The sequence below is a fragment of the Coccinella septempunctata genome, chromosome 2, assembly GCF_907165205.1.
Source record: "Coccinella septempunctata chromosome 2, icCocSept1.1, whole genome shotgun sequence".
Lineage (NCBI taxonomy): Eukaryota > Metazoa > Arthropoda > Insecta > Coleoptera > Coccinellidae > Coccinella > Coccinella septempunctata.
In genome coordinates, this window is record NC_058190.1 from 29950907 (window position 1) to 29967092 (window position 16186).

General features: G+C 34.8%; 1 protein-coding gene across 1 annotated transcript in view; it reads right to left on the minus strand.

Moving 5' to 3' along the window:
- The window catches only part of LOC123308507 (gonadotropin-releasing hormone II receptor), a 169691-nt gene that overhangs the window by 73128 nt on the left and 80377 nt on the right, over window positions 1-16186 (minus strand). The window contains exons 4-5 of the mRNA XM_044891190.1: window positions 9250-9355; window positions 8048-8255 (exon numbers count right to left, since the gene is read on the minus strand). Of these exons, the coding sequence (XP_044747125.1) occupies window positions 8048-8255; window positions 9250-9355 (314 nt within the window). The remainder of the gene's footprint in view (window positions 1-8047; window positions 8256-9249; window positions 9356-16186) is intronic.

The following is a 16186-nucleotide window of genomic DNA, read 5'->3' on the forward strand; positions in this document are numbered from 1 at the left end:
TACATGGTGTTCTACAAGCTCTATGACAAACTTTGGGAGATGGTAGCTGTGCTTCTTTCAAACATTTTGTTTCCTATGAAATGAACATAGGTCAGATTCGTTTTCGTTTAGGAAAATTTATTCTCAAGTTTTGATTAAGTAGGCCGACAGAAAATATCGGTTGATATGGTAATTGACGTTATTTAAATTATTCATTTGATATTTGGTCTACGTTTTGAATAACAATGCATTCTTTAACGACTCAGGAGTATGCAGATATTGTAGGTATTCGAATATGGGTATTCCAATGGAAACTCCAGAAGAGCAGCTCGAGAATACCGATAGAAGAAAATATCCTAATAGAAATCAACCTGCTCACATAGTATTTTGTGCATCATTCCGAAGACTTCCATAAACAGGCAATCCTGCTCCAAAGAAAACCATTCGGCCAACTGAAGTGAATGTAGAAAATGAGGAAAATGTAAAAGATGCTGTCCTTCGATTGGTGTTCGACGTATAATAATAATAATAATATAATAATAAACTTTATTCGCAAAAAATCATCGTTACAATATTCACAATGAAAATGGGAAATGTCAAAAACAGAAAATACACAAGAGTGATTATGCTGAAGTTTGACTCATTCCTGACAAAAAATCAAGTATGGTGTAGGGTTCCTGCTGTATTAAGAGTTCATGAATCTCTCTGCGAAAATTTTTGAATTTATCAATCTCCCTTATGCGTCTTGGCAGTGCGTTGTACAGTTTGATACACATATAAGTACAAGATTTTTCGGTGGAAGAGAGGTTATGCTGAGGATAAATGAAGTAGTCGTTCCTTGTGTTATATGAACGGGTCTTTTCGAACTTTGTGAAGTATTGAGGTAAAGTAAGTATATTGTTTTTTTTTTAATACACCTCTACAGGTCTCCCTATACTTCATCTTCAATATACTTCTAATGGCGAATTTCTGTATTCTGAATATAGATAAAGCGTGTGCAACTAATCTTCATTTATCACGAAATTTCGTACGGCGTGTCTAAAAAGGAGAAATGTAGCATCCATTTCATAGACAAAATGTGCAAGCTTTACCTGCTGACATTGCTGACGATGGGTTACGAAGGTCAAAATTTTGTAGATGGTTAGTCCAACAACATGCCCAATATAATAGATTTAGTCATGTGGTATGACGAAGCTTGTTTCACTAAGGAAGGTATCAACAGTACGCATAATAATAATATATATAATAATAATAAGCCATTTATTTCCTACAGGAAGAACCCAATTACAGGAAATGAATAAAAAATGAACATTAAAGCAATATGAACTGAACCCAGAAAAAAAAAAAAAAACTCACAACCGATCATTACACCACTCGATGGTAACAAAGAAAACTCAGTCTACTGTTCACACTCCAAACTGCATAAAAGTACTTCAATAATACATGGTAAAGTGTCAAAATTAATATCACAAACCGCAGAGATCGTATTGAAGGTCCGGCACATAAACTCAATCGGAGATTGCAGGAGAAGATTGGTCCTGGGAGTACGCAAGTAAAAAAGTTCCTGTGATCTCGAATGTTGCCTTCTCACTAGGAAGTTGACCATAGCTAGTAACGATGGACAATCCGTTATGTCATTCACTACATTGTACAAAAATTTCACCGCCAGTACTTTTCGTCTAACTTCCAAAGAGGAGATTCCAAATCTGTTCAAAAGCAAGCCATACTCTGAACCTCTCACTGGGTAGACACCATCCTCCCTCCAAACAAGGTACTTCAGGAAACGCTTCTGAATTGATTCAATGCGCTGTCTGTGACAATTGTAGATGGGATTCCAAGCTACAGAGCCATAGTCTAACCTGCTTCTTATTAATGCATTGAAAAGGCACAAAAAGGTTGATGTGTGAGTAAAATATCTGCAGTTGCGTATTATGAAACCATAAACCTTCGAGACAGAAAGCACTAACTGATCAACGTGCGGGATGAAAGTGAGTCTACTATCAAAGATCACACCCAAATCCCTAACCTCAGATACTCTCGCCAACAAATTACCGCACACTGTGTAGGGGAACACAACAGGTTGCTTACTCCTCGTGAAAGACATGACGCTACATTTAGAAATATTTAGGCTGAGCTTGTTAACAACACACCAATGATACAACCGCTCTAAATCCTCCTGAAGCCCCTCGCAATCACCTGAACTCATTATCCTGCGTAAAATTTTCAAATCATCGGCAAAGACCAGCTTTGCACTCTCTATTACATCGATGATATCATTTAAAAACAATATGAATAAGAGAGGGCCCAGATTAGATCCCTGAGGTATACCGGATGTAGCAGCATACTCTTCTGAACGGAAGCCTTCGATCTGAACATATTGCCGACGATTGAACAGGTAAGATGCGATCACTGCCAGCAATGTATGTGAAAAGCCGAACTTACATCTGAGTTTTTCAATAAGGATTTCATGACAGATCCTATCAAAAGCCTTCTGGAAATCGGCAAACATAACATCCACTTGATGACCCTCATCCAGGCTACGAGTCAAAAACTCGGTAAAGCAAACGAGGTTACTGATGCATGACCTCCCACCCATAAAGCCGTGCTGCTCAATACTGATCAGGTGTTTCACAACTGGGTAGATCTCGTTATATAAAATAATCTCGAAAATTTTCGAGAAGTTGCACAACAGAGATATAGGCCTATAATTCCCAATCTGTGATCGATCTCCTTTCTTCAACACAGGCACAACCTTAGCGAGCTTCCACATATCTGGGTATATTCCAGTATTTAATATTAAGTTAAAAATATGGCGTAAGGGTGTCAACAGCGCAGCGATACAATCTCTTACCAAATAGCTTGGCACACCATCTGGCCCAGCCGTTGCTTTGTCGCCCAACCTCTTCGCAGCCCTGAGAATCTGAGCATCCGTGATTGAATCGACTGAAACCTGTAATCGAGAAATCTCCTGGAACAGGGGTACGCTCACAGAACAAACATCATCAAAGACGCTACCGAAGTAAGTACCAAAAGCATTAGCGATATTCTTCGTCCCCTCGATAACCTGAGAACCATTTACCATCCTTCCTGGAATACGAGAATTACCTCTTTTATCGTGCACAAACTGCCAGAACCTATCGGGCTGAGTGCTAACATATTCTTCTGAGTGTCGAATAAAACTTCCATACTCAGTGTGCAACAAGGCCTTCAATCTGCGGCGGACATTGCAAAAATGTTGAAAATCAAAATCACTTCTATACTTTTTATAGTTCGAGAAGGCTTTTTCCTTTAGGAGTATACATTCAATAATTTCCGTAGTGTACCAGGGAGGAAATCTCCTCTTTCGTTTTCTCTTCAAAGGAACAGTGTCCTGAAAAATTGCATCGAGTACCGAATAGAATTCCCCACACGCAACATTGGTATCAGCTATATTTGTGATGAATGACCAATTGACCTCAGAAATCATCCTATACATCGAGATGAAATTTGCTCTCCTGAAGTTGTACTCCCTGAATTCATTATTTCCGCCCAAATCAAGGTTAGAGTTATTCTTCTTCACGTCCAGCCTAAGCAGAAATGGCGGATGGTGAGAGTCAACAGAAACATATGCAGGGACCTCAGAATCCATATCACATGATACATTGGAGAACACCAGATCTAAGAGCCTGTTGTTAACATTAAGCTGCGAGTTGAACTGAACTAAGTCCAAAACACTCGAAAAAACTCCGAGTGCTGAAGTTCTCGGATCGGAAGATGAAGAAGAAACAAACTCAGGAGCGTTGAAGTCCCCAAGTATTAAAAGTTGTTTACCATGAACAATATCAAGGGATGAGAGAGCCTCAAGAAATAAATCATAGGATGGAACATCAATTCTAGGCGGAATATACAAGCATACAACCATACAACTTTATCGTGCAACCAACGACATCAACAGTGGGCACCAATTGGTGCAGTATTGAAAGATCTACTCGCTGTGCATTCAAATAACTCCGAAAAGCCAGAAGGGTACCTCCTCCCATGGTCGCATTCGCATATAATGTACATGTATGGGCATTGCAGACTCCATATATGCCATTAGACAAAGACGATTTCAGCAACGTTTCAGTGTAAACGTTTGGGGTGAGATTTTTAACAATGATTTGATGCCAGTACATGTTATAAATGATCGTTCAAATCTTTTTGACTTCATTGATGACTTAGAGCTCAAAATTGTTGAAAATATTTGGTATCGTATCAGCACGATGGTGCACCACCACATAGTGGGAGACAAGTAGTAGGTAAGTTGGCTGAATGAACATTTCCTGAATAACTTGATAGGTCAAGTAGGACCAATACAATAGCCACCTCGTTCGCCTGATCTTAATCCCTTAGATTTAAATTTATGGGGACATATGAAGCAGTTTGTTCATTACCCTGAAATCCAATCTCATCAACAATTATTTCATCGAATTCAAGATGCATCAAACCAAATACGAAACGATCCAAATCTGATCCGCCGAGTGACGTCATCTTTAGTTCGTCGATGTGAACAATTTTTATAGTCTCAAAATTTTCATTTAATATTATGATTTGAACATACAAATATAATTTTTCAAATGCTTGTAACTCCTAAACGAAAACGAATCGGACATATTTTCATAGGAAAAAAATGTTCAGAATAAGCACAGCTACCATCTGTCAAAGTTTGTCATAGAGATTGTGCTTGTACAACCCCTGTATATTTAATCTGGCGATGTTTCAGATTTATAAATTTTAAGTTTACAATTCTCGACTTTTAGCTGTAGTAGAATTTCGTAATCCTTGTTGTGCTAGGCGTTCATTAAATGAAACCGTATTAACCAACATGAAAACTAAGTTAATGAACACCACCTTCATTTAATTTATTTTTTTTATTATCTCGAGTATACTTCAGGCAAATATACGAGGAATAATAAACATCAAATGAATAAGTTAGATGAATGTGAGGTTTGTGAAAACTTACCAGTAATGACTGTTTCATATAAGGTGCCCCACGGTAGGTGGCCTGTCACACGTTTAAGGAAAACGGTAAATTTGGGTACAAGAGTTTACCCTTCTAATTTATCTGACTAACATATTTCCAATTTTGCGACATTGCAGTTTTCACGAAAAAATACTACGAACATGGTTTTTTCAAATGGGCTACCCTATTTATCAGAACTTTTTTTAGTACTTCCCTATCCATATTCCTGATACTTTCGTATTCGTTTTCCACATAAAATTGTCAATAACATTGATATAAAGAAATCGGCACAGAAAAAAATATTTCGTGGAAGCTGAAATTATGAAAATATGTTGCTGAGATCCTGAGGATGAGTTTCCAGTAGAAAAACCTTGATTTGTAATATACAGGGGGTCCGAAATTCTTAGTCTTTTCACTCGAAAAACGTTCAAAATTTAATTTTTTCAAATGGAACATCCTACTTTTCATTTATTATTTTCAGAAAAAAACTATTCATCTAATGATTTATCAAGTATTCGTTAATTACTTGTTAGTAAATATTTGTTACACCAAAATTGTCGATTGTACCTCAGGAATGAGCTAACTTAATGTGCATCTAAAAATAAAATTCAGTTGGAGAGTCCATCGTAAGTAACTATATAATTTGTAACACAAGTTCGTAACCTAACATCCCGAAAATGCGAAGTTAGCACCCATTTTTTCGAAAATTCTGTATTTCTTTTTTGCTTCTAATAGTCCTCCGTTGGTTACTAAATATTTATGGGATAACATTTTTTTCTACTCAACCATTGATGAAAAACTTACACCCTAAAATTGTGAAGAGTGTGATTACAAGAAACAGTATGTTGGGAAATTCTCGATTTCGCTTTTGCTTTCGGTAGTAGGTACTCTGTCACTAGATGTTCCACACAAAAATTTTTCATTAATAACCTAATCTGTAATGGACAAAGTAGTTCCCCTTAAGTGCAAATTTATTGCTCGCTTCCGTAAAATACCTGATCTGTAACCACATATTTGTGACATATTTATTTTTTGCTTTCAGTTTTTTTTTTCATGAAAATTTTCGACTGGTACCGATGCTTGTGCTCGTATTTGTATTTGTATCGATACAAATTCCACATCCAATTCATATTGACTCAAGCATTTCGTTCAATATGGAAAATTCAGTATTTCCGAGATGAATTATTATATTCGATTGATACTTGATTTTGAGTTAGCACCCAACAGAATGCGGTGTTTTTCTACTACTATCCTCGAGGCAAAAATTTTGGTGTAACGAATAGTTAATTACGAGTTACTAACGAATAAAAAAAATTCGTTTTCGAAAAAGTGGGTGCTAACTTCGCATGTTGGGGGTGTCATTTTCCCATTATGGGTTAGGTTAAAATGGAACATTTTTGTATTACAGATGCATAGTTACTAACGATTCTTCTTCAACTGAATTATATTTTTAGCGAAAAATCGATAAGACGATAAGTGTATGCCAGCCGAGTTAGTTCCAAGCAGTTTTCTACTATTAACTTTGAGATACAAACGAAATTTTGGTGTTTCAAATAGTTATTAATGAGTTACTAACGAATACAAAAAAATTATCTTCATTTTTGTGAAAGTGAATGATAACTTCGCATTTTGAGCGTAACATTATTCCATTCAAGGTTACAAACAAAATTTTGTCGTTACAAATAGTTACTGAAAAAGTGCTATTGGAAGTAAAAAAATTGGGAATTTTCGAAAAAGTGGGTGCTAACGTCGCATTTTGAGGGTGTCATTTTCCCATTATAGGTTAGGTTGCAAACAATAGTTATTTGTGCAACCAGTTCAGAAAAGCATTATTTTTCGTAATGAGCGTATAGTGTTTCACACAATATTTTTTTTAATTTTGAATAGAATGTGCTATGAATTCAAATTGAAAAGTACTAAAACCGTCTTTGAAATGAAAGCTTCTCTCGCAGATTCCTTCAAAATCGTCTACTGACGGAAATAATTCACCCCGTTACTATGGAAGCAAGTATAGTTTCATCATCATCAGTAGCGAAATATTTTACTTTGCGTAACTGGTTGCGAAAAGTAAAAGTAAAGTTTTAAAAAGTGTCATTTTATATGCCAAAATTAGAAAAAGAATTCTGTGCTAAAAATCGCTGCAATTTCCAACCGTACTTTATTTTTCGGGAAAAATCGAACAGTGCGGCACCCGTAAAGTTAGCACCCAGCGGAATACGTTGTTTTTCCACCACTATCTTTGGTACTACAAATAGTTACTGACGAGTTACTAACGAATGCAAAGAAAGTTAGAAGTACCAAGTCAAAAATTGAATATTAAATGCATAGTTTCTAAGCTCGTTCAATAACCATTATAAGTATTAGTTATTAAATCGAAGACCTTAACGAATGGAACTGTCGTTGGCTTTGTGTCAGTTTCTCAAGTAACTTTCAATGTTTTGACAACTTTCGATCAAATAACTGGCTGATTTCTAGAGATTAACCCATTAAGTATCCTTCCACTTATCCTTCCATTACTACTAACTAAAAATTCTAAATACTAGTATGGTATTTACTAAAGTGAGGTTAAATGCATGTACCTAAATAAGAACGTCGAACCAAAGAGTAACAAGTTGATACTCTTTGGTTTAACTTAATCAAAGATTATTGAAGGTTTTCTTTTCCAGTGGTCCTCAGTAACTAAAATTATCAGTTATTGGTCTATTAAATCTATCGATTAGATTAACTTCCGATAAATGGAGTTCAAAAATCGGGCGTCAGAAAATTTGGCAGTCAATAAATGTAAGTCATCGTAATTCCGTGCCACTCACTTCTAAAAAATTTGGGTACAGCTACTCCATTATATGTAGGTAGTTAGTTGATTTATCTTCGAATTATCTATTGCCCTATAATACTTTATTTTACTTACTTAAATATGAAAGTCTTTGTTAATGAGATGGCATAACGTGAAAGTCTGGTATACGACACTCACGCCGGTAAAGAAATTTTATCAATTTAGATTTGGCATGAGAAAAATTTTGATAATTCGAAGATTTTGGGAACGCAAAATCTTCGAGTGAAATTTTCTACTAGCGTTCTATTACTCACCTCCAGTGGGATTTCTTGTTCTTCTGCAAATTTCCATCAGAATGGCTGCGTAAGAATAAATAATAATGACAAGCGGAAATGCGTACATCATCACCATTCCAAAAACTGCATAACAGATTTCTATGGTGTGGGATGGAAATGAGTTGAACGTCACACACTGTGTATACCATTTCACATGAGGGTGCGTTTCGACGTGGAAAACAACGGCCTGAAAGCAATAATTTTCATCAATCAAAGGCCGAGCATACTTGTAAGAAAAGAAAATTTTAAGCAGTATAGCTAGCTTCCGGTTATACCGAAAAAGGCTACTACTTTCTTATTTCAAATGGCCCACGTGAAATATCTTTGCATCGTTATAGATAGCTCATTCAATCGTAATTCCAACAGTTTTACCTTGGTTAAAGAAATTAGTTTATGAGTTATTGAGATTCTTATGAAAAAAATGGCGAAAATTGGGGATCACATTTATGAATGCCTTGTCTATGCATATAATAAAAACAGGGATCTTCCAAAATATGATACAGGAATAATATAAAATATGCGACTCGAAAATCAAAGAATGGTCCCAACTTTATTTCTCATAAATTTCAACAAGTAACCTGAAGAGGTGAAAAGGCTCAATCTTAAGGAATTCAAAAAAAGTATCAACGAAATATTGTACCAGAATGCATTTTGGAGTGTGCAAGAGTTCCTGTTCAGTAATTTGAAACTTTAATCTTGGAGTAATTTATTGAATAATTATATTGTTTGTTTTGGATATGGAATGGTATTTTGTATCATTTCAAATTTGTATTTTTATGTTTTTTTTTCTCGTTGAATGTTTATATCTTATTCTTAATGGAGAATGGCATTCTATAAGTATCATTCAAAATATGAAATGAATAGTTCAAATGAGAATTTTTTTTATGTATATTCTGACAATGATGTGAGATGTATCAAGTATCATCCTAAAATTGTTATATTCTGTTTTGAAATTACTGACTTGTGCAATACAATGTACTTTATATAGGAATACCAATAAATCATCTTATTTTAACTTTGAATCGTCTCAACCTTATAAATACTGGATGAATAAAACAGTGTAATTCCTGTATTTCTATTTGCCGAATCATTGACAGCAATCTGACATACCGCGTCATTACGTAACGGGATTGATTCACTTATAACACTCCTTTTCTGCCGAAATTCGTTTGATATCTCACCTGTGGAATACTGCACAATACAGCCCCTAACCATGCTCCTATAATGAGGACTCTGCCTCTTCGATCCAAAGCAGCAAGAAGGAGCGGCTTCAATACAGCGTAATATCTGAAAAACATGGCTGTAATGAGTATGTTTCAGGATTCAAGATCGTCGAGAAATATCATGAATATTTCCGATTTTTTGTCACAAACAGCAAATGAGCTAACCTTGGTGTGAGGTGATTGATCGATACATAGGAATTTGAAATATTTATGATCATTTTGTAGAAACAAAACATTCCATACATTTGGTGGACTGTATAGATACTATACACTCCTCATCAATTATTCCTCAGAGTTCGTGTCCATGTTGATAAAATATTAATATCAATATAAAGCGAAATACGAATTCCGCAATCCTCCAATTTTGGAGAGAGAACATCACTATTTCAGACACTTTTTCAACGAAATGATGAATATAAAGATACATAACACAGTTCAGTATAGAAAAGGCATAAAAAATCTACGTACAATAACTCGATTTCTAATATAAAATACCCTCCAGATAGATAGAATAGTTTCATGATTCTTCCTATTTCATTGATGTTTGTTTATGTTCTAATTCATTTTATCTATTTTATATACATGGCTTTTTATATTTCTCCATTTTTATATTGTTTTTCCTTAAAAGAATTGGCTAGGTGAAAATGCCAACAATAAAAAAACAATTATATTCTTTAGACATATTTTAACAGCATCTGTAGGTTTTTTGAAAAAGATTTGATGTATTCTTTTGACTGTTTGTGAATTGTATATGATTGAAGTCGGGGGTCATATTGCACATTTTCTTCATTTAAGACTCCAATATGCGACTACTAAAAAAAAGATTTTAGCCTCATTTGAAAATAAATTTCCTGCGATATTTTATTTTTCTGATTGATTATATCAAATGAACATTTCTGGTTATAACCGGAGAATCAAGTGACAGGCTGATCCTTTCTAAAATCTTCGTCATTGGTGCAATAGAAAATTTTCAACAATGCTCCGATTCTCTTAGACCTTTTTCGATAATATAATTTTTTGTAACTATAGTCATTATTATTATTTATCTGGTTGAATATGCAATTGCACATATATTTTGATTTTAACCTGTATTAATTAGGTATGTCTTTGTTGTGGATCATTGGATGGTCTTCATTAGGCAAATTAAACTCCATATCAATGAACACATTTATTGAGAGAAATACGAGGATATATTGAAAAATTCTTAGCCTACTATAGAACCAAATTTCAATGTCAAAATATTTTATTACTCAACATATTCTCCTCTTAAATGGATACATTTATTACAACGAACCTGCAACGTCTCTAGACCTTTAAAAAAAATGTTTTTTTCTTGCTCTGCAAACCAGACCTCCACAGCTTTTATTACCTCCTCGGTGGAAGAAAACTTACGACCTTTTAAAATAATTTCAGTTGACGAAAAAGATGATAGTCGGACGGAGCCAAATCCGGTGAATATGATGGGGGGTGTTCTAGTAATTTAAACCCTTATAATCACGAATTTTTTGCATGGCAACATGAGATTTGCGTGCGTTGTCCTGCAAAAACAAAACATCTTTGGATTGCTTTCCCGTAGAGTGGTCAGTAATGTCGAATAGTAATCTCCAGTTATTGGTATACTCTTATCCTAAAAATCAATCACTATTAGTCCTTGGCAATCTTAAAAAACTGAAGCAAGAACTTTTTCAGCAGGTTTTTGGACACGGAACTTCTTAGGTCTTGGAGAACCAGAGTTCCATCGATTGTTGCTTTGTTTCTGGATAGTTAAAATGTACCTAATTCTCATCCATAGTAACAATTCGGTCTAAGAAGTCTACATCGTTTTCAAATCGAGCATAGATCGAACACGATGCTTCTACCCTTGCACGCTTTTGGTCAACATTCAAACATTCGGGGATCCATTTTGCAGTAATTTTTCTCATGTCCAAATTGACGTGAACTATATGATGAACGCGTTCGTATAAAATATTCAGTGCTTCAGATATTCGTTTTAGCCCAATTCGACGGTCTGATAAAATCATGTCATGAACTTCATCGATATTTTCGGGGACTGACACCGTTTAAAATTTAAAATTTAGATCTTTTGAAGCTTGCAGTCCAAATTTTCACGGTCGCATACGAAGGACATTGATCACCAAGGTTATTAATCATATCTTCGTAAATCTGCTTACCTCTTAACCATTTTAAATACAGGTTTTTGATGATGGCTCGATACTCAAATTTTTCGAATTTATTGCGTAACTCTGGTTTACTTTTTTGACCTCAAACTTCACACTGGCACTTGTGATGAGTTATTGTTCGTTGCTATGTTAACGCAATATTTTTTTTATGCATGGAACTGGTCTAGGCTAACTAGATATCAATACATCCTCGTATAACCACCATATAACTAGTGGAACTCATAGAGGAGATAAGTTGATAAAGAAGATAACTACTGTTATATTTACACTTTGCTGACTTAGCCCGATAGATCATCAATTTCTATGGTTGCAAAATGGCGAAAGCGTAGGTTCACCTTTTTTCACATATCAAATATTTCCGTACTGAAATTTAGGCTTGGACAAACTGACTTACGAAAAAAGTGTTGAGAATTATGGAACTGCTTCATTCCACGGAATGATTTTGAAGTGGAAAAAAGATGTTGATGAGCGAGTATCCAAGAATAGGATTGGCATTAAAAAGTACAATTATGAGTGTCGGCTCTTTCATCAGAGGTATAGAATAAACTGTGACATAAAAGTGTCACAAAATGTTCGTAATGGTATTCAAATTTCCATATATTGATGAAAGTCATGAAATAGTGTTTTACGTAACATACTATCTCTATGTAAAATGACAGTCATTCTCTTAAATTGTAGGTTTTTCTTATTGGCAAGAAAAGTATTTCCTTCAAGACCACACCAATATTGGACACCATATTGTGTACATCAACTACCTAGTCAATTGTCTCCAAACCAAATTTTTCAAGTTTTTTTTCAGAGCAAATATATTCATTATTTCCACATTCATTTGTCCTGGGCGAATCTAATATTTCTAGTATAACTAAGTTGGTATAAATCAACTCCGATTTATTTGAACATTCAATTTCTTCCATGATGTTAGATTCAGTAAGAAAATACGTTGTTCCCGTTCGGTCCTCATAAATCTTCTTTCTATTCATCACCATTTCATGCTCAACTGAATGTTCAAAGTTGCTTTTAAATTGCTAGAATTCGAGCCGATGCGATGGTGGGAGTTGAAAACGAGGTTGAAAAGAAGCTCAAATTGTGGGGAACTTTAATCTGAATGACATCAGAATAAGTTTTTCTTATTTCGGTGGCTCCTAGGACTTAATATTATTGGTTTTACTTCACTTTTCCTGAACCTTCCAGGTAGAATACAATTTTTTACCGAAACTTGGGTTCTAACAAAATACGTTTTAACGAATTTGTACAGGTTGTCCAAAATTCGATGCTCACTGAGAGCATATCGAGAACTATAAGACTCAGAGAAACAGTCTTCAAGGATCAGAAAGTAGATCGTAGATATCTTGATTCGTTCTCGAGTTACAGGGCGTTTGTGAAAAACGATTGTTTCAAATATTTCGCTATATCTTGGGTTATGTTCGAAATATTCAAAAAATTCCAGAACATATTTTTCAGTCATTTTTATGTTTCATATGACACTCGTAAGGCAGGCTGCACACTGACGAAACTGGTTTCATGAAACCGGTTTCATGAGATTTGAAACTCAAGTTTCGTAAAACCAGTAGATAAGAAAATTGAAAGATGAGTACACTGAGTTTCAAGAAACTACAATTTCATAACGTTGCGCAACTGCATTTCACGCAACTCCGCTAGCACGGTTGCATGTAACTACAGTTTGTTGTAAACCTCCGTTGGCATGAGTTTTGTATTTAACATTTGCAGCAAAAAGCGATGCCTGAAGATCAAGTTTTCAACACAAAACTCGTGGAAGCTGTAGAAAAGCATCCGTGCTTTTACAATTACAATTTGAAAGAGTACAGTAATAGAAACAAAGTTCAAGCTGCATGGGAGACCATAGCGCCATTCTGCAGTTGGTGTCCTTTTTCGTAATGTGGGGACCTACTAACTGTATCAAGTGATTAAAAGCAGACTCTGACATTCCATAAAAATTTTGAAATTTCACTGGGTCTTGATGCAGTTCTTTGGCCACTACATAATTGCTGTGACATCTGTTCTGTATTAGGGAATGAACCCAGTACTTCCGCTTCTTTTTTCTGTTTCGATACGACCACCACAACACTACAACGTCCCCATCATCCGACGACATCTCAGAAACTGCTCATGTGGCAGTTGCGTCAGTGTACTGCCGAGTATGAAACCAGTTTTATAAAACTAGTTTCATAAAACCGGTTTTATAAAACCAGTTTCGTCAGTGTGCAGCCTGCCTTAGGGATCATAGAAATTAATTACCATATAGAAGAGGGACGGTGTTTTTTTAAATGGCACACCATATATTTTTAACGCAGTTTTTTTAGTCCCAGACTCATCTAAAAGTATCCAGTAACTGTCTTTTCAAAAATGTCATCCGTTTAAAAGACATTTACATAGTTTAAGAGTCTCATAGTGTTCGAGATGCTCTCAGTGGGCATCGAATTTCAAACACATTGTATCCCAACAAACACCTATTCATTTGACATACTCATGTAAAAATGAAAACAAAATTGGAAACATAAGAAATAAAAAGAGAAAATTGTTGTTTGTTCTGCGTTGAAGTTATACACTCCCCGTCAGAAGAAAAATATAACAAAGAATATAGAAGCAATATGAATGACTGTTTTCCTCGAAATATATAGTATTGAGATCCTAATATTAAGTTGTCATCAGTTTTCATCACCATAGATTTAATAATTATTGAGTGACATTTGAAAAGACAAACAAATACAGGGTGATTCATAACTATTGGGACAAAGGCTAAGGGCAAATTGTTTGGACCAAAATATGGCGATGGGACCAAATATACCTCAATAAAATATTGCTGTGGAAAAAGATAGAGGGCGTTAAAGTTGAATTTTTTTTTCGTTTTTTGCTAATAATTTAACTGTATATTTTTTCATCCATTTTTAAGAAAAACACAATTGAACAGTTCAGAGCATCGGAAGGGGATTTGAAGTAACGATTTATTTATTTTATTCATTTATTTCGACGATAAAGCATAATTAAAAACAATGTAACATAAAAAGAATAAACTTAAATTAAATGTTCTACGTGGCCTCCCCCGACTTCTATACCTTTTCTAATTCTATTAATAAAGGACTTTCGAACTTCCAAGAAAATATTGTTCTGTCCCCTTATGAAAAATTCAACTTTAACGCCCTCTATCTTTTTCCACGGCAATATTTTATTGTGGTATATTTGGTCCTATCGCCATATTTTGGTCCAAACAATCTGCCCTTAGCCTATGTCCCAATAGTTATGAATCACCCTGTATATGTAATGACTGAAAATGTCATCGGTTTCAGGAAGATAAAGAATTCTACATACATATATTATTATATTGTATAACGTTTGTTTTTTACCTAGTATTTTATATGTATCATTCATTCATTATGTTGGGTATCTAGGTTAGGATAACTTTTGTATTGTTCATTTATTTCGTATAAACGTTTCGGCGTATGCCTTCTTCAGTATATATTACATTTTATGTTTTCATCATCGTTTTGGTTTCGTCGTGGTTCAGACGAAATATATGTATATATTATTATATACAGGCTGTCCCAGGACCAATAGGAAAAAATTCGGATATAGGTTCAGTCGAGGGTTCAGTGCTTCAAAATAAGACGAAAAGTTCCTATTTGCAACTTGTGTAACATCAATTGTTAATATGAACTATTATCAAACTAGAAACAACAATTCCGAAGAATTGTCCTTCCAATTTCCAATAATGCGAACTATTAAGTACCGGTAGATTCGGGTCACTTGGAACAGTCCTGTAACAATTACCCCCCTTGCAGATTTTTTTGTTTCTTACCATTTATGAGTGAAGGGACAAACTTATAAGATTGTGTAGCGTCTTTTCGGTTAGTTTAACAATTAATTCCCGTTGAGTTTGCAGTGTCCAGAGCGTTTGAATTGACAGGAAAAATTAACGAATTCAGGAGAAGATTAAAAGCGCGTTTTTTATGGCCCTTATACTTTGTAGTGTTCTGTACATGTGTTCCACTTTGTGCATGTGTATTTTTTTTCTGGATACTTGGGATATTAGATATGTCATGAAACAAGGTTGTTTACAAATCAAACGGCAACACAGATCTCATTCATTTATTTTGTTTTTTCATAGGGTGACTTGGGACAATGCCGAATAGATACATGCGGTGCATTGGCAGCAGGAAATATGCGGATTTTTCGCAGGATATTATTATTTACGTTATTTCCACATAGAAATCACCAAAGAATGAAAGAAATTAAAGTTCCCAGTTTTGTTTAATTTTTTCACATTTGAGTTGCAATATATTTACTTTCGCTGTAATAGGGGTTTATCATTTAATTTCCTTACCAAATTTCAACTATATAATCGCAAATTCTAATTTTTCACACCATCCCAAGTCACCTATTTCATTTGAGAGTTGAGAAACCGATAGATTTTGACTTGTGTCCGAAGCCTCCCAAATCGGTCGGTGACTTAGGAAAAGTATGTTTTACTTTTTTCAAAATTTTTATCCGAATTCTGAAGCATGGTATATATCCTAATCAATAGTCTGAGTCATAAAGCATAGTCGAACCTCTTTTTCAGATAAAAATAGGTCATCGTTTTGAAAATATGACAAGTTGAATACAACAGTCGTCACAAACATGTTGTTTGATAAATTATCATCAATGAAAATCGTAGAATGTTTTCATTCTGTTCAATATAACCCCGTGAATCGATACCT